This window comes from Lycium barbarum, chromosome 3, assembly GCF_019175385.1.
Source record: "Lycium barbarum isolate Lr01 chromosome 3, ASM1917538v2, whole genome shotgun sequence".
Taxonomy (NCBI): domain Eukaryota; kingdom Viridiplantae; phylum Streptophyta; class Magnoliopsida; order Solanales; family Solanaceae; genus Lycium; species Lycium barbarum.
In genome coordinates, this window is record NC_083339.1 from 131,976,345 (window position 1) to 131,995,507 (window position 19,163).

General features: G+C 34.7%; 2 protein-coding genes across 5 annotated transcripts; both read left to right on the top strand.

Moving 5' to 3' along the window:
- The first annotated feature begins 4,146 nt into the window (after nt 1-4,146).
- Nucleotides 4,147-10,573, top strand: LOC132632591 (pentatricopeptide repeat-containing protein At3g48250, chloroplastic). Of its 4 annotated transcripts, none has more exons than XM_060348580.1 (2): nt 4,147-6,369; nt 8,550-10,573. In XM_060348580.1, the coding sequence occupies exon 1, from the start codon at nt 4,278-4,280 to the stop codon at nt 6,180-6,182; it is 1,905 nt and encodes a 634-aa protein (XP_060204563.1). In that variant the 5' UTR covers nt 4,147-4,277; the 3' UTR covers nt 6,183-6,369; nt 8,550-10,573. The 4 variants fall into 4 exon arrangements, with proteins under 4 accessions (XP_060204563.1, XP_060204566.1, XP_060204564.1 ...); XM_060348583.1 differs by having other exon boundaries at nt 8,712-10,573; XM_060348581.1 differs by having other exon boundaries at nt 4,147-6,324.
- LOC132631379 (uncharacterized) lies at nt 10,069-10,473 on the top strand. The gene has a single exon (XM_060346957.1). The coding sequence runs from the start codon at nt 10,069-10,071 to the stop codon at nt 10,471-10,473; it is 405 nt and encodes a 134-aa protein (XP_060202940.1).
- Nucleotides 10,574-19,163: the final 8,590 nt, after the last annotated feature.

The following is a 19,163-nucleotide window of genomic DNA, read 5'->3' on the forward strand; positions in this document are numbered from 1 at the left end:
CTTAAATATTGTTATTGGTTTATCTCAAAGAGAGGAAAATAGTTTCCTTTTAAACAAGTCTTCTCTTTTAAAAAGTATTAATAAATTTTTGCCAACTTTGTATTCGTAGCAAACACTAATATAATAAAGTTTTGGATACAGAGCACAAGCTACAATGTTATATTAATCGTGTTTTGAACTGAACATAGTATATATATATATGCATAAAAACAGTGCAAACTTATGTATGTTTATTAGTAATATAAAATATATATATATATTATCACTACCCAAACACAACAACATACACATAGATACACTATAATCTAAAGTGTTGAGACACCATCTTGTCTAAATATATGCTTGTATTTTCATTGTTGTATAATGGTAGGGAGCTATAAATGCGCACGGGCATACGCCGTCTAGTCTAAATATAAGCTTGTACTTTCGTTGTTGTATGATGGTAGGGAGCTATGAAACTACTGGTGGTCAACATACTTACTTAAGAACCATTATGTGTTGGCTGAGGAAGAGTTAGATCGGTTATTTAGAGAAAAGGACCAAAATCATACATTATGTTTTGGTTTGGATCAAAATCATACATATTCTTTCACATGGAGCACTAATAGTACATTATGTTTGCATAAGTGGTGCACTTTTAGTCAAACTCCCAAATATTTTTTTAGAAATTTAATGGAAAAGAACAAAAATGCCCCTGAACTTTTAGAAAAGGTATAAAAATACCCTTTATTCATCTATTTTGCTAAAACTACCCCTCAATTTAACTTTTTGGCTCATTTATTCCCCTTGACTAACGGACAACACTAATTTTTTTTTAAAAAAAATATTTAAATTGCACATGACATTTTATTACTGAAAATTTGATTTATTTTTTTTTAAAATAAATCTGAAAAATCGTTATTTGTAGAATAAGGAAAAATAATTTTTCAACATCCGTTTCTTTAAAAAATAAATGTAGTAAGCCTTTTATATATATGAAAAAAAAAAACAGAATTGGATTTTCATTAAAACATGTGGAATTTTTTTAAATTTGGAAAACTTTTTTTAACGAGTAAAACCTTGACTAACGAACAACACTAATTGTTTTTTCTTTTCAAAATGTGAATAACTGGATTTTTATAAAAATCTGAAAAAATTAAATTTTTTATGGAAAAACTGTGTTTAAAAAAAAAACCCAGAAAACTATATTTTTTTTAAATCTAGAAGAAAATTATGGAGTATTAGTTTTGCACATTTTACTTAAAAAAAACAATAAGTTTTTCAGATTTAAAAATTGAATTTTCTAAAAGAAATGGGGTTTCCACCCGTTAAAAAAAAGTTTTCCAAATTTAAAAAAATTCCACATGTTTTAATGAAAATCCAATTCTGTTTTTTTTTATATATATATATATATAAAAGGCTTACTACATTTGTTTTTTAAAGAAACGGGTGTTGAAAAATTATTTTTCCTTATTCTACAAATAACGATTTTTCAGATTTCTTTTTAAAAAAATAAATCAATTTTTCAGTAATAAAATGTCATGTGCAATTTAAATATTTTTTAAAAAAAAATTAGTGTTGTCCGTTAGTCAAGGGGAATAAATGAACCAAAAAGTTGAATTGAGGGGTAGTTTTAGTAAAATAGATGAATAAAGGGTATTTTTATACCTTTTCTAAAAGTTCAGGGGCATTTTTGTTCTTTTCCGTTAAATTTCTAAAAAACTATTTGGGAGTTTGACTAAAAGTGCACCACTTATGCAAACATAATGTACTATTAGTGCTCCATGTAAAAGAATATGTATGATTTTGATCCAAACCCAAACATAATGTATGATTTTGGTCCTTTTCTCGGTTATTTACCTTACCGTTAAATTATCTACTAGAAGCACCGGTTTCAAGCAGGATCGTCGTCATCCTTCCAAGGATAATTTCGGAATTGTATGATTTTCGTGCCTTCAGAATATTGTAATTGACTGCATTATTAGGTGTACTTTTATCATTTTTGGACATAAAAACCGCCCATTATTTTGTTTTCAACTTTTTTGTCCGATGAAAAAGCTGCACCTTACTTCAACTTCCTATGCTATGGGGCCATCTGCTTTTCCTATTTTCACGGCTCTTTGGTTCCTTACATTTTCTATAACATCAGTGGACCCACCTCTTTATTTTGTATAGACAAATTCCATTTCTCTTTACTGTGTATTGCTACTATTAATATGCTTATTAATTACTCTGTTAATATATATTACTTCTATTAGTTTGTTCATTTTAGTGACAAATCATTTTTTTTTATTTAAGTCATTCAATTTTTCATCTGAATTCCTTCAAATGTTAATTACGTACTTCATTAATACTCACATTTTATTTACAAAACATTTTATAGATGAAATAGGGAACTCAAAGACTATGTGATTGTTGTTTGTTCTTATACTAATGTTAATAATATTTATCCACTATTAATTTTACGTTTAATGAAATGACTTATTACCATACAAAAATATAACTTTTCAAATACTCTGAAACAAAAAAAATATTGTAACATAAATTATTGAATCCGTGTTTTCAAAAAATTTAGTTTGTACACGTGATTTTCACGAAAAATCGTAAAATATGTAGAATTTTTTTTATTGCATAGGGATAAAATTATAATTATAACTATTATAGAAGAGTGAGTTTGGCCATCAACCCACTCTTCTATAATAGTAATTAAAAAAATAAAGTAAGGTGGGGTTCACGTGAAGAATTATGAGACAATTGTAAAAAAAAAAATTAAGGTGGGGTCCACGTGAAGAAGAAGGAGACAATTGCGGAAAAAAAAATAGGACATTTAAATAATGATAATAAGTTCAGAAAATGGTAAAGGTATGCTTAGAGAAAATTTAAAGAAGAGAAATTCAGGAAAAAAGAAATAACGATTTAAATTGAACACAAAACCCGCTAAAGAAGTCATAAAACCAAAAGATTTAAAACTTATACCTTTGGGTAAGGATAAAAATGCACTATTTTTAGACACATACGTCTCACATAAATAATGAGGAATAACATCAAGAAGACGAAATATAAACGGTCAAGAAACATATCCACATATTTTCTTAAAATGATGAAGTTGGTTTATACTTAAAAATTTAAGACTACAACATATGCTAACACATGAAAGCGTTTTTCAGTATTGTTGAGTAGAAAGAGATGATGACATGAAATTTGGTAGGAGAAGGTGTATTTCAAATCTTTCAATTGGAGAATCAAACCAAGAAAGTCATTTATGGGAGAAGCGGACTAAGTAAAATAATTTATTGATATTTTCAATTAATTGAATTATAATACTTTCTATAAAAAAAATTCATAATTATATTACTAAAAGGTACTCTCTCTCTCCTATTTTATGTGATATAGTTTGACTAGGCACGAAGTTTAAAAAAGAAAGGAAAAATCTTTGAAACTTGTGGTCTAAAACAAGTCATAGATATTTGTGTGGATTTAAATCATTTCATTAAAAGTAAAAGCGGAAATTTCAAGTTAAATGATTTCTAAACATAAAAATATATCATTCTTTTTTAGACAGACTAAAAAAAAAATGTGGTACTATTTTTTATGTTGGGCCCGTGCTAGCACGGGCTTTCATCATCCAGTAGTAAACAGATGTTAGAGAGAGGATGAGAAGTGCAATAATAATTTAAACTTGAAGGACTATTAGTGCTCCATTTAAAAGAAGGGGGATGACTTTAAATGTAAAGCCAGAGATAAGGGATTATTTTGGGCGCTCACCATTTTACCCCAAAACATGAAGAAAATTACAAAAATGGTCTCAATGTTTGAGGGCAAGTTTACTATGCACCTAATAGTTTTAGTCCTTTTAAGTTTGCTAAAAGTTAAACTAGCATCTGTCAAATATTTGTTGAATTCTGCCGGCTAAATTTAACGGAAATTATGAAAAAAATGAAAAAATAAAAGCGAAAATTCTCATTTAGAGGTATAATTTTTATAGTTTTTGCTATTTATATTTTATTTCTAGTTCTGGTGCAACTATTTAAAGTGTAATTTTTGTTAGTAGCTTTTGGGTTGCATATTTTAATATTTGATGAGTCTATTTTTATGTTTATAGTTAAGTCTTTTTCTCTATTATTTTCATTAAACTCTAACAGATAGAGTTCCGATAATTATGTTACCTAGACTAAAAGTGTTAAACTAAGGACCATTTTTCTCATTTTCCCCCAAAACATGTAACAAAATTTCTGTCCCACCCCTTTCAAGGGTTTTTAAAGGGTTTTGCATCTTCCTTGTATCTGTTTGAAGAGACCATGGCAGCCATGAATTATGGTAAGAGAATCCTCAGTTCACTTCGATTAAGAAATTCCCTGTTTTTTCCTCAGTTTTCACGAACTTCCTTGCCCAACCATCAGGTTAGTAAGTACTCTTACCTTTCTACTTTTCTTGGTGCCCGTCAAAATGTGTTCTTTTCATCAAAACCTGAATCTCTTGTAGACATTATATTATCCAAAGAATGGTCTAAACAGTTAGAAAGAGATTTAGGGAAACTTGATTTTCCAGTGACCCATGAAGCTGCTATGTATTTATTAAAGAAACTTGATAAAGACCCGAAAAAGGCTGGGGATTTCTTGAAATGGATTGTTAAGCAAAAGGGGTTTGAACCTAGTTCTTCTATGTATAGTTTGATGCTTAGGATTTATGCAAACAGGGATTCAATGAAGGATTTTTGGACTACTATTAAGGAAATGAAAGATAATGGGTTTTATATTGATGAGGAAACGTATAAATCGATTTATTCTGTCTTTCGGAATTTGAAAATGGAAACTGATGCTACTGCTTTGAAGCATTTCTATGGGAGGATGATTAAAGAGAATGCTATGGGTGATTTGGCGAAAGATGTGTCTGAATTGATTAAGAAACAAGAATGGGGAATTGAGTTGGAAAGAGAATTAGGGGATATGAAATTATCGTTGTCGGATAATTTTGTGCTTAGGGTGTTGAAGGAGCTTCGAGAAATAGGATATCCGTTAAAAGCTTTAAGCTTTTTCAAATGGGTTGCTAGGGATTTAAGTTTTCAGCAGAATACGGTTACTTATAATGGGATTCTGAGGGTTCTTTGCCGAGAAGAGTCGATTGAAGAGTTTTGGAGTGTGGTAAAAGATATGAAGAGCCAGGGTTTTGAAATAGATCTTGATACATATATAAAGGTCTCAAGGCATTTTCAGAAAATTAAGATGTTGAAAGATGCAGTTGAACTATATGAGCTGATGATGGATGGTCAGTTTAAACCATCACTCGGTGAGTGCAATAATCTTTTAAGATCCATTGCACAGTCCCATCCCTCGAATCTTGATCTGCTATTTAGAGTTGTGGAAAAATTTGAGGCTGCAGGGAATTCACGCTCAAAGATTATTTATGATGTCATCCATAGGTGTTTGACTAACTTGGGGCGATTTGAGGAAGCGGAGAAGATAACAGAAGCTATGAGAGATGCCGGATTTGAACCTGACAATATCACATACAGCCAATTAATCTATGGACTCTGCAAAGTGAGGAGGCTGGAGGAGGCCTCGAAGGTGATAGATGTGATGGAAGAATGTGGATGCATTCCAGATATCAAGACTTGGACTGTTCTGATACAAGGCCATTGTTTTGCTGGTGAAGTTGATAAGGCGCTGCTTTGTTTTGCTAACATGATGGAGAGAAATGTTGATACAGATGCTGATCTGTTGGATGTGCTACTTAATGGTTTTCTAAGTCAAAGAAGAGTTTTTGGTGCATATCAGTTATTGACCGAGTTGGTAAATAAGTTTCAAATGCGCCCATGGCAAGCAACGTACAAACTCATCATTCAAAAGCTCTTAGGGGAAAGGAAACTTGAAGAAGCGCTAGATCTCCTCCGTCGGATGAAGAAACACAATTATCCACCTTTTCCAGAACCCTTTCATCAATATATTTCAAAGTCAGGAACAGTGGAAGATGCAGTGGAGTTTTTGAAGGCGTTGAGCGTCAAGGACTATCCATCTGTTTCAGCCTACCAACATGTTTTCCAGTCCTTCTTTGCTGAAGGTAGACATTCTGAGGCAAAAGATCTGCTTTTCAAGTGCCCACATCATATTCGCCAACACCCAGCAATTTGTGGCCTTTTTGGTTCTTCAAATTCTAACACTGGAAGAGTGAAAAGGTTCCCCTGGCAGAGCTTGAGTTCTGCTTAGGCACAAGGTTAGCATCTGATAAGAGCTCCCGATGCTAACCTTTGCCAAGATCTTCAACTTGAAAAGACAAACAAGTTAATCAGATAGCTCCGGATGTCACTCTCTTGGCTGGTTCATTCAACGTATGCAAAAATCTTGTCAGGTTCACATCTTCCTGAAAAATCTTCCACTCAGAATCTGCAAAAGGGTGATTTCCTTGTATTCGTTGTGTTTATTTCACAATTATATGCTCTTATATTTACTTGGTTAAAAGTGGCAAAATGATTACCTTACATGCTTCTGCTGCTTCATGCAGTTGTTTACCGAGATGCAATGAGCCTTGAGACTCATTTTTTTTCTTTTTTTTCCGGGTAAATAAAGACAGCCTTGAGACTCATTATTTAGTGCTATTCTGTCTCAAGCCAGTGAACCCTGGGAGAAGTAGGTGATCACCATCCTACACATATTCCACGTTTATAGAGATTAACTGCATAATCGTCCTAGAGATTAGCCAATCAGTAATCTCTACACTTGAAATATTCAGTTTGTAATTCTGACCAACCTAGACTAATACCATAGTGTTTTCTTCCTCTACCATTTCTTGGATTTTCAAGAATTGCTTCGTAAGTTACGATTGGAAACGTAAGACTATAAGCCATTAGCTGAAACCATGGTGAATAGTCATCCAGAGAAAACTGTTGAGCAAAAGAGTCAAAGTCAACAAGCTGGCCTGGACCTGTGTTTGTGGGAGGTAGCAGGTACCTCATGGAATTAGTCGATGTGCGTGCAAGGTCGCCCAGACACCATAGTCTTTTAAAAAAAGTATAAAAGAAAGAAATATTTGAAGTCATCAAAAAAGCAAATTAGAGTAACTAAAGTATCTGATAGAATGTAAGACATGATATAATAGGCTGTTGCACAAATTGCTTGATGGCAACATGTTTTGGTGTCTATACCAGGTATTTAAATGCAATGACTGTTCGGCAGATTTTAGTTCCGATTGCTGTAGTTTTGACAAAATTGTAGATGCTGTTCTGAGCATCTCGGCTGATAGTTGGTCAAGTGAAGCTGATAGTTTTATAGCTAAGCTTCGCGCGAAATCTTTTGCCCCCTAATTCTACTGCAAAGTTAGCTAGAACAGTAGAACTATGAATGATATATTTTACAGCTAAGCTTCATGCGAAATCTCTTACACACTAATTCTACTGCAAAGTTAGCTCTAGTTTGTGTTGGATAAATATCAAAGAGCTTGCCAAGAATTCATCCTGTTTTGGTAAAGGTAAAGAATTCATCCTGTTTCCACTAATAAAGCTTATTTTTGGCAACTAGTAAAAGTGCATTTGAAAGTATGAATGCAAAATGTAAAATTCTTGCTGAGCAAAGATAGCTTGCTTTGATCCATGGAGATATGTGTAGTTTAACTGCCTCTTCTAGCTGAGTTATGGTGATACTCTATCTCCTTTCTCCTCTTAATCTTACACTGTAATGTAAACCTAGGCTTTGGTTTGAAGTTTTTTCACTCTTGATCTTCCATCTATAGCCATTGAAGAGATATAAAGGAAGTATATAGTTCTTCTGGTGTTATAATTTGTTATAATGGAAAAAAGGGTTGCTGAAATGACATTTTAATGGAAAAAAAGGATGCTGAAATGACAATTTTTTCCCTCTTGATCTTTCATCTATAGTCATTGAAGAGATGTAAAGGAAGTATAGCCATTAGAGTGCTATATGAAAGTGCCACTGGTAGAAACAAATAAACTAGTTGTATATATGACAACGTAAAAGATCCAAATACTGCAGTTAAGCATGAAAAAGGGCTTTTGGAGTTGTCTTTATACCCAACTTTTGGAAACAGTACTTATTGTTGCTCACTTCAGTGATTGTAGATGATGTGGAATGAAGTGACAATTAATGACTGACAAAAAGGTGTGACATCCGTAGTTTCTTCCAAGATTTTTGATGTTTTTACCTCTTCTATTTAGTTTTTATATCTGACTTTTCACAAAGGAGGCCCAGAGAGGGGGTGATTCCGTGCTGTGTGGTTTGGAACAATAAGAGTGAGCAAAATGATGAAAAGTCACTTCTTGAATCATCAAACACTCCTATTTACCATTTTTTCAACCAAATTTAGTTTGTAGGCTGCAATATTTGTCCCTAATTATTCCGCTATGGGATGATATTGGTTGGTAGTTATGTCCGCTTGATGAATTCTGCAACCAATGTCCATCATGAACTTGGAATGTGGCTCTGTTGTTGCCACTTGCCACTTCTTATGTATTGAATGACCATCATAGATACACTTCATTTCTAAAAGTTGTGCCATGGTAGTGTCTCATTTAAATGCTGTATGATTACTCAAATGATGAACTTAAACAAATATTGCTACAGATTTGACTGCAGAAGTGCCTTGGTTTCTTTCTGCTTCTGCTGCCAGCCTCATAATTGAAGAAACTGATGGAATTTCTGAAACTAGCAATCATTAATATTCTGTTGGTTCGATGGGAACTAAAAACTGCCTGGCTACAAATTTTTCTTCTTCTGCATTTTCAGACTCTGAATAGTTGATTTTGGAGAGTAAATCTAAGAAGCTACTTCAGTTTGAGAGGTCAGCAGCAACATGGAGCTAAGAAGTTCAGCTTTGGCCATTATGTCATTTTCTTGTGTTATGCACACTCAGACACGTACAACTTTAATATGTGGTTGTATGTTATCTGGTTGAAAATTTAGTTGACATTAATTTTCACTTTGTTTACCATTTATCACTGTGAAAAATTCTAAATTTTACTCAAAGAACAAAGTCCATTTGTTGTATTAGATTTTTTTTTTTTTTTTTTTTGGTTGTAGTTTCTTCTTTCATTGATTGATAGGGTAAAAGTTCTTATGCTGCGTCATAGAGTCACTCAACTTGTTTAACTGTTCTTGTAGCCGCTCTGGATTTTTTTTTTTGTCCATTGAGTTGTATTTACTAGGAGGTCTAATTTTGGTTTCTTTGATCAAACTCTTTGATCTTTCATCACTATTTGGGCTGCCACATTCAACTGTAGAATAAGTTTGCACGATGTTCAAGGACCTTTTGCAGTGGTGAAGAATGAGTTGGACTCCCTTTATTTTAATGGTGCCTTGCTATGCTACTTCAGGATGTTGTGCCCCTAATTTTCATTTTCAAGTAATACAATGAAAATGCGAATATATGCTGTGTCTTTAGTCTCAACCTTCCAACATATTCACACCAAAAGAACTTCTAAACCACTTTTCAACAACAAAACACCTAGTATAATCCCACCAGGTGAGTCTGAGAGGGTAGAGCGTACGCAGACATTGTAAAGGTAGAGGCTGTTTTCGATAGACCCCTGACCTCTAAACCACTTTTCAAGTGCGAGAATTGCCTTTCCAAATGCTCTTTTATTGAAAATCTGAACTCTGAAGTTATGTAATGCAGTTTGAGTTGTAACTTATTGGTCACTGAATTGTCTCTATTGGAATATAAGGTGAGGTCACGTATTACATTTTCAAGAACACAAACCCTTTGTTCTTCTATAATATAAACTTTTTAATTTGATTATAACAATTTAGTACTAACTCGATAATTCAATATTTATATTTCATTATGTCAGATAAAAGTATTTGTCACAAGTATAGAGGGTTCTACTAAATTTTATCCTTGAATATGTGATGAAAGTAAGTGCCAAATAAGTATGTTCAGAAGACAAATAAAAATAACGCATACTATAAATTTTCTGGTGTGCCAAATTTATTATCTATGTCTTCCAAACATAAGGCTACTAATAGAGTTACGATCACAAATTTCCATCGCTAAAAGTCACCCAACATGAGGTTCTTCTTGTCTCAAGATAACGTGGTCCATACAATATCCCTCACTTAAGACAAAAGCCACTCTAAACATTCTATGAAGAAAAAACAGGAACCTCATCAAGATGAACAACATGATATTGAAATCCTCAAGGCTGTTGCACAAGCCTGGCATGGCCACTCCAGCAGCCGTAGAACAACAGCCGAGTTCGACGCGCACCGCCACAATTTCAAGAATAAGCCATCAAGATTCAAGCTTGAAGCTATGAACAGGACAACTGATGGTGGCACAGGCAAATGGGATTTCAACCAATCACTTTGGGATTCTTATGAGATTCTCAATGTGTCTAAAAAGTTAGAAGCTGGGCTAGTGCTAGACCATCCATTGGATGAACCAATCCGAATTGGACAGAAACGGAAAGAGAGTAAGAATAGCTTAAGAAATTTGCTCAATAGTGTGTCTTCAAGAAGATATAACGAACCTAATTTAGACACCAGATAAGGATGGTATATTTTTTAACTGTAATCTTTCCATTACTTTGGTAATATTAAATTTGGTTTCGTTTTCTAAAAGAAGCCAAGAGAGCTCTATTTCTCGATTATTTTCGTTTTCACATATGCTGATTCTTCTTTACTTTTTACGAGAATTTCGTATATATGATGACATCACTTAGCTGAGGGAAGCACAAAATGCGTTGTGCTGAAGCCTGCAGCTACAACCACCAGTTGGGTGAATAAATGAAAAAAACAAGAGTGGCTAGCGTTTAGCCACTTGTGGGGATGTTTTGGTTTTTTTATTCTCGTCCTACTAGTCGAAGTCCCCACACTTTTCACATCAGCTAGGAGGTTGATTGAACAGCAATATTTAGGAATCATATGCCTTAGAGATAGGAGATTTAGGAAATCTTTGCACATTATGGTTTTTCCTCTCTTCAACTGAATTATTGTACCTTGTTTTGGAAGATTCCTGCAAGATTGGAACTTGAAGGGTCCTTTGTGACGGGAAAGTGGCCTCCTAGTCTAGAAGGGGTGGCGGGGGGAGGGGGAGCAGTAATTCGTGAGCGTCTTGTGCAAGAGACTTGGAATTACAGAAACAAACAGAAAGGCAATTATCCTATAAAGGAATTCATCTACAAACTGCTGAGAACACGATTAAGTAAATAAAAGTGTGCTCTTTCTAACAACTTAAGCTTTTTAGATGAGATGGTGACACACTTCAACATAAACTATTAGCGATAGTCTCTAACTTTTGTGCACGGACAGTACATAGTTTTGGTTATACCGTAAGTTTATGTTGACCTACAATGACAAGTAACTATATATGTCAAATTTGAGTTGGTAACCTTAAAAATACAGTAAGTTACCTGCAATAACCACTAAAACTGCAGTGACAGTGTCAAATTGCTTTAATCATTAGTGTATATAACTTAAATCCTTAGTAAAACAGCTGCTTCTATGTCTTCAATTGCTTTATTGCTTCTCCTTTCTTTTTTTCTGCTAAATGTTGCTTGCGATAACAGAATAAAGTGGAAGATTTGTTTAAAAATGAGGCTTTCTTCGTCTAAGTTTTAGATGGATTAGAACTTTAGAAGATGCTGGTGCAAATTAGATGAGAGAAAAGCTAAGTTGTTTGGATGATACCAAAGCTGGTCCTATTTGATGAACAAGTTGCAGAGGATGAGCAAATAGCTAATAACTTCAAATTTCATTACATATCAAGTATTTGCATGCAGATTAAAAGTAAACAGAACTGTAAAGCAGTCTATGGTCAAGCGTTATAAGATAGATATTTTATTATACAAGTCATTCAACCTGATAGATATTTTATTATACAAGTGATTCAACCGATATTGCCTGCCAAGCAACTAGTCGTATGCTCAATAGACCTTAAAAGTGTCCATCTTTGCAAGCTCAAAGTTCTTGTGTTTCCTCTTGATGAAGCTATCAGCTTCATCATCAACCTTTTCCTCTGTGACTTCTTGTTGCCCTTTCCTACCGACTTCACTGGTTTTGTCACACTCTACAAAGTGGGCTTTCTTTTGAGCTTCAGGAGCATGGTATCCACTAGGAAAGTTGTATTTATACGGATTGCCGTACATATTGCTCTTGTGATTATCAACCTTTTCTGTGACTTCATATTTACCGTTCCTACCGACTTCACTGGTTTTGTCAGACTCCGCAAAGTGGACTTTCTTGTGAGCTTCAGGAGCACGATACCCATGGTGATTTCCACTAGGAAAGTTGTGTTTATACCGATTGTCATACATGCTGCCCTGTTCTTCATGAATGACTCTCTCCTCTTTGATCATTACTGGCATTCTTGTGCGAGCAATGTAATCCTCACCAGATCTCTCTGAATAAGGCTGCTCACTGGAAGGGCAACGTGATCTCCAATACATTTTTCCTTGTTTGATTGATACGCTAAAGCCTTAACAAGTACATGCCTTACCCTTTAGTCTGTGTCAAACAGTAGATATTCCATCGAGTAGAGAAGAATAAGCCTACTGGAGAGCTTAAAGGATAATTTTCTGAACTTTATGGTCTTGGGAAATATTAGCACCATCCATTCGATAAGAAGATTACAGATTTTGGGTCGTGGAAGAATAAACATGTTGTAATTTGTATGCTTTCCAAGTTTGAAACTTTTTGACTTCGTTTGAGCTATATCAGTATGGGTGGATTCTATCCAGCTTCATGATGAAGCAGAGTTAGCATATAAGAATCAACAGCTGGAGACAATGTTCTCCTCTTGTTCCCAACAACAATAACATACTCAGTGAAATCCCACAATGTGGGGTCTGGAAAGGATAAAGTGTACACAGACCTTACCCCTATCTCGAAAGATAGAGAGGCTCTCTTCTTCTTCCCATTCCTAATAATAGAGACCCTCCTCACTTTTTGACTATGTGAGAAGCTCGGACTTTTCAAAATTGTTGCAGCACCCGTGTCGGATCCTCCAAAAGTGCACTACTTTGGAAGATCCAACACGTACTCAGCGGCATTTTGAAGTCCAAGCAACACAGCATTTTGATGTTTTAAAACATAACACTATTGATAAGCTTCACTGATGATTCTATCCTGGTTGCGAGTATTCGAATCACATTTCCCTTCCAACGTTCATGGTGACAATACTATTCGAAATTTTTGTTGTCTCAAGAATTCAGGTTCTTGACACCTTTGATAAAACTTGTGGGAAAACATCTAGTCTATTCTGTTAATTTTCCTTTATGAGAATTTGTAGCTGCTAAGGAATTATTACATCTTTCGGGAAACAGAAAAGGTAGTGTGAATAATGTTTAATGATCTCTCGAACTCCAGTTTGAAATTCACTAGATAAGTCTACTTTAATCTGAAAAAGCAAGCTAAAATCATCTTTTAAGACTTTGTATTTCTGCTGTCTCCTGAGCTATTTAGTTTCTCTTTCATCAGAATTTCTCTTACACGCATCAAGCTCTTGAAGTTGCACAAAAGGATGAATAGAGAAAGAAAAACAGTTCTGCAACATCATTAACTCGTTTCTTGTCCCAATACTCGCTCCTTTCGGCGATATTGGCTGCTGTTCTCAAATCAGCAATTTGCAGGTCTGATCTGTTTTAATACTATCATATTCCCTTATCTTTGGTCACTTTTCTACCAAAAGATTTGTCTTCTTGCTCTTGCTCGTCATCTCCTTTGACATGACTTGACAGACTCGTACATTCATCAGCTTAGCTTGTGGTATTTAACAGTTAGTACTACAGCAATAATTAAGGTTCAGTGTATGTATATTATTCTTCCTCTACTTAGTTAAATATTCACACTATATTGTTACAACTGTTTCTTGAAATATATTAGGCCACATTTACACGTAGCTTTATTCTGATAATTATGAAGGCAAAAAGATAAAAGCCTTGGATCAGAAAAGGCTAATGGAAGTGTTTGCCCAAATGGAAACCAGATAACTTTAGATATAATACTATATTTTATATTGCACAGACCAAATCAAACGTACAAATCTACTGAGCTCTATGGGTACAGCAAGGTGAACATAAAAGGTTTTCTTGATGGAAGCAAACTGATTGTAAAACTGGCACGTATCCGTATATGCATAGCATACTATATAGATTATTGAAGAAGAGCGGTGCTAATAACATGGAACTCTTTAACTTGACACTTTGAAGGTCCTCCATTTGTGGAGTCCAAAATTCTTGTGCTCCTGATTGATGGAGCCATCAGCTTGAGCCTCAACGTTCTTCTCTTTATCATTCTTGTTCAAATCAGCGGTTTCCTTAGACTCCACGAACTGAACCTTCTTCTGGGACTCTGCGTCAGGGTTCTTTTGACGATTCAAGCTAGACTTTTGTCCTTTGTAACCTAATTTGTTTTTGAAAAGAGAGAAAACGCTGGGGTAGAGAGGAATATCAGGGTGCATCGTTGGGGTTTTCTCCATTTTTTTAAGATGATTGTGGTATTCGTCATCGGAATTAGTTGATTTCCAATATTGCTTGGATCTCATCTTTTCTTGAGCTGCTAAAGTAACTAGCCCTTGTTCTTTCTTCAGAGTAATTGCAGTTTGAGCAGCAGATTTAAAAAGGACCAAACACACTGCCTAACATATTCCAAAAGGATAGATGCCGAGATTTGCAATTGAATCTGATTCCTTCTCATTAGTCAGTATCCAACAGTAGTTATTCTATTGATATTTCGGCAGAGAATCAAAAGGGTTAACTATTTTGTATTCTGCAAAACTTAACATTCTTATATATGATGATAGTGATCACATTTGTCGATCTCAAGATACTCTTTGATATTTAAGTTTTCTAGCAAAGAGACTCCAATCTATTTAAGTCAATGTCAAATAATTCACTCTTAGCTACAGGTTAGCTTGAATTAGACATGTTATCGATATTTGGAGTCATTAATGTTGCAAGTATATAGGAACAAATGTTTTGTTGCTCGATGATTTCCTACTAAAAAAGAAGCAGCAGCTCCAGGTTGATATGATTCCTTAATAGTTCTACTATTCAAAGTTTGAGTTGTCTTAAGAACTCAGGTTCTGGACCCCTTCGATAAAACTTTTGGGGAAAGCACATACTAATATGTTCCAATAAATTTCCTCAGAGAGAAATTTTAGCTGCCACGGAACTATTATATCTTTGTGGAAACAGAAAAGGTTGCGCAAATGTTTAATGATCTCTCAAACTTCAGCTTGAAATTCACTAGCTAAGTCTACTTTATCTGACAAAGCAAGCTAAAATCATCTTTTAAGACATTGCATATTACTCCTGAGCTATTTAATTCCACCTTTGGCTACTGTTAATCCATTAAACTCTTCCATTGCAGTTTTTTCCACGTTTCTACCAAAAGATTTGTCTTCTTGATCTTGCTCGTCCGCTCATTTGACATGAGTAGAGAGATCAGCTTGGCTTGTGGTAGTTTATAGTTAATAATACTACAATATTAAGGATCTATGTATAGTATTCTTCCTCTACTTAATTAAGTATCCGCACTATATTGTTACAACCGTTTCTTGTAATATATTAGGCCACATTTATGCGTAGCTTTATTCTGATATTTAGGAGGTAAAAGATAAAAAGCCTTAGATCGGAAAAGGCTAATGGAAGTGATTGCCGAAATTGGTATCAGATGACTGTAGATATAATCATATTATATTTTCTATTAGATAGACCAAACCAAACTTACAAATCTACTGATCGAGATTTATGGGTACAACAAGGCAAACATGAAAGGATTTTCTGATGGAAGCAAACTGATTGTAAAGCAGGCATGTATTATATATTTATAGCATACTATGTAGATTACTGAAGTATAGTGGTGCTAAATTGCTAAGATGGAAACTCTTTAACATGAGACTTTGAAGGCCCTCCATTTGTGGAGCTGAAAACCCTTTTGCTTCTGGTTGATGTAGCCATCAGCTTGCGCGTCAGTGTTCTTCTCTTTATAATTCTTGTTCAGTTCAGCAGTTTCCTTAGACTCCGTGAACTGGACCTTCTTCTGTAACTCAGTGGCCGGATTATTTCGATGATTCAAGCTAGACTCTTGGCCTTCATAGCTTGCATTGTTTTTTAAAACAGAGTAAACGTTGGGGTAGCGAGGAACATCAGGGTGCATGGTTGGGGCTCTCTCCATTTTTCTAAGATGATCCAGGTATTCATCTTTGGATGCTGTTTCCCAGTACTTCATGGATCTCATATTTCTTGCTTTGCTAAAAAGTAAATAGCCCTTGTTCTTTCTGCAGAGTAATTGCAGCTTGAGCAACAGATATAAAATGGCTCAAACACACTGCTTAAAATATTCCCAAGTGATAGATGCTGAGAGTTACAATTGAATCTGATTCCTGGTAGATGCTGACCTCAGATTTACAATTGAATCTGATTCCTGATAGATGCTGAGATTTACAATTGAATCTGATTCCTTATCATCAGTCAGTATCCAACAGTTGTGATTCTATTGATATTTCGGCAGAGAATCAAAAGTTTAGGAACAGGTGTTATCATGTTACTGACAGTTGGAGGCATTGTTGCAAGTATTTAGGATCATGTTACGTTACTCAAGGTTTCCCTCTATAAAAACAGCGGATTCGGGTTGATATGATTCCTTAATAGTTCTACTACTCCTATGACATGCAGTACACGGGCATTCGTGTTTCACATTTTTATCCTTGGGCAATCGAAAGAGGAAACGGAAGCTTCTGAAAAATGTTACTACAGAAACTGTGAATACACACTATATTTATACTAAACTTCGCGTACTTTACCCAAATGATTTAATGCAACACAGTACAGAGGCCTGGTTAGAATGTCTAAGCCACATATGTTGCTTACATCAAATTACATTGTGTTATTCCAGTCAAGTGATATATTAAATGAGAATTAATCTTAACTATAGATGACATCCTTGACTGATTGGCTAGGTATAAACTGTAAACTAGGTAAGAACAAGTTTTTAACTAATGTAAATTCCGTCCTAATGTTGCCCGTCTTTTCAACCAAAGCAAAATTAGTCTTTTTATTTCTAGCGCATTTTTTTATAATTGTATCACGAAGCTTATCTATTTTAAGATGTAAAAAGAGTGGTTGGATTAGTTTCTTTCTTCACTGTTGATTTGAGAATATTACCGATTGAAATCTTCCATCTTTATACATTAGTACGAGCAAACCTCTACTTTATTTCTTGTAATAGCACTCTATAGTGGCGGACAGCATAGGTTGGAATGGTGGATCAAATGCTAATATGAACTTTGATAGTATCAAATAGGAAAATTTACCTGTCATAGTTAACTCTAAGACTTATTTATGAATAATAACTACCTTATTTTTTATTTAATTTTTGTAGCTTTATTTTTCCAAAATTACATTTCATAACTGGTCCACTAACTTTTGAAATACATGTACCTCTTTATTCTCCCTCACTACACATTTAAGATTTATCATCTTCTCCAAATCCTAAAAAAAATTATCTCTCCTCACTGCCGCCTCTCTCCCCTTCCCCTCACTGCCGCCTCTCTCCCCCCCTTTCTCTATCTCCAGCCTCTATTCTCCTTCCCCTCACGTACCCCTCCATCCTTTCTCTATCAACACCACCCACGCCGCCGTCAACACCACCACCACTATTACTACCATCTCCATCTCCAAACTCTAAAAAAACCTTAAGCTTCTAGTTCTTCAGATCTGAAATCCATTTGCTTCAGGTATTAATCTTAACAAAATGCCAACCCCAGTAAAGTGTAAAATACAAGTTTTCCATTGAGACGTTGGGGAATCTATGCACAAATTTTGGTTAGTGTAATGATGCGTTCCGAAGTTTTCAATTCCACAACATCAACTTGAAATAGACAGTTTCTTAAGAGGCTTCTTTGTGGCCTTAGCGTTCTCCTTAAGGAACTTCAAACATCAAATTCCCCAAATACTTACTTCTTTTTTTTAATTCCCTGTAACACCCCGTAGCTTTAACGAAAGTTTTGACCACGATCCTAGACTTAGAACATCAGATAAAGAATGTGGGAATTGAAATTTTTCCGTTCAGTTGTGATACGGTAGTTTACGCCCATGAACAGTGGTCGTATTCTAATTTACGACCATGAACAGTGTCCGTAAACTGAAACCAAGAAGTTCTGAACATTCTGGAATTTGACATTTTGAGGTCATATGGTTAAATACGGAACGTATTTTACTTTAAGGCCCGTATTTCAAAACGAGTTTGGAATTTGGGAAATCTTCCTTGATGAAAGTTGTAGAGCATTGAAATACCTTTCCAACGGTATCTTACGGGGGTCAAACGGACCTCTGTACAAAGATTTATGGTCATTTTACTGAAGAGAGGCAGTGCAGTCCGTAAATCAAAATGTAAATTAATTTACGGCCCGTAAACTGAAAATACGACCAGCACTGTTCAGGTTGTAATTTGCACTTTCACAGAACACTATATATCCGTCCATATCAGTTCAACTCATTATTTTTCACTCCCTCAAACCCTAGGACGACTTCCTACTCTCCTCCAACATCAAGAACACCAAGGTAAGTCCATTCTAATTATTCCAACTCAATTCTAACATATATTCTTGTAATCTAAACAAGAAATCATCAATCCTAATCTAGGGTTTTCAAGAAAACCCATCTCAAGATTCAAGAATCAAGATTTAGGAAATCTTCTACAAAATCCAAGTCTTTAATTCAAGTTTTGGAGCAACTAAGGTATGTAGAACTTCCATCCACATGTGGGAATCTCTATGTTCTTCCCCATGCTTCGTTACCTTGATAATCATGAAGTTCAAATCTTAGGGCATTAAACCCAACATATTGGTAGCCCATATTTACGTATTTATGTACATGAAGTTTGTATCTATATTCGTTGTTGTATTCCTAATCTTCCATTACGGTTATTAGGAACCCTAGCTTAATCCATGAATCATGAATTCTTCCTCATGTGTTCTCATTATGTTCATATGAAACTTAATGATTTTATTTTGCAAGTTACAAACATGTTTTCAAGTCAATTACATATATATGATTATGAACTATTGTTATTACTCATGAATCAAGAATATGTTTACAAGCTATTTCATGAAACCATATTTTCAAGCTATTTCATGAAACCATGTTTACAAGCTATTTCATGAAATCATGTTTACAAGTTATTTCGTGAAATCATGATTACAAGACAAGTACAAGTTAATTCACGAAACCATGTTAC

What these genes read in the sequence shown, in the direction of transcription:
- LOC132632591 (XM_060348580.1), top strand. Translation starts at nt 4,278, where the DNA reads ATGGCAGCCATGAATTATGGTAAGAGAATCCTCAGTTCACTTCGATTA.
- LOC132631379 (XM_060346957.1), top strand. Translation starts at nt 10,069, where the DNA reads ATGAAGAAAAAACAGGAACCTCATCAAGATGAACAACATGATATTGAA.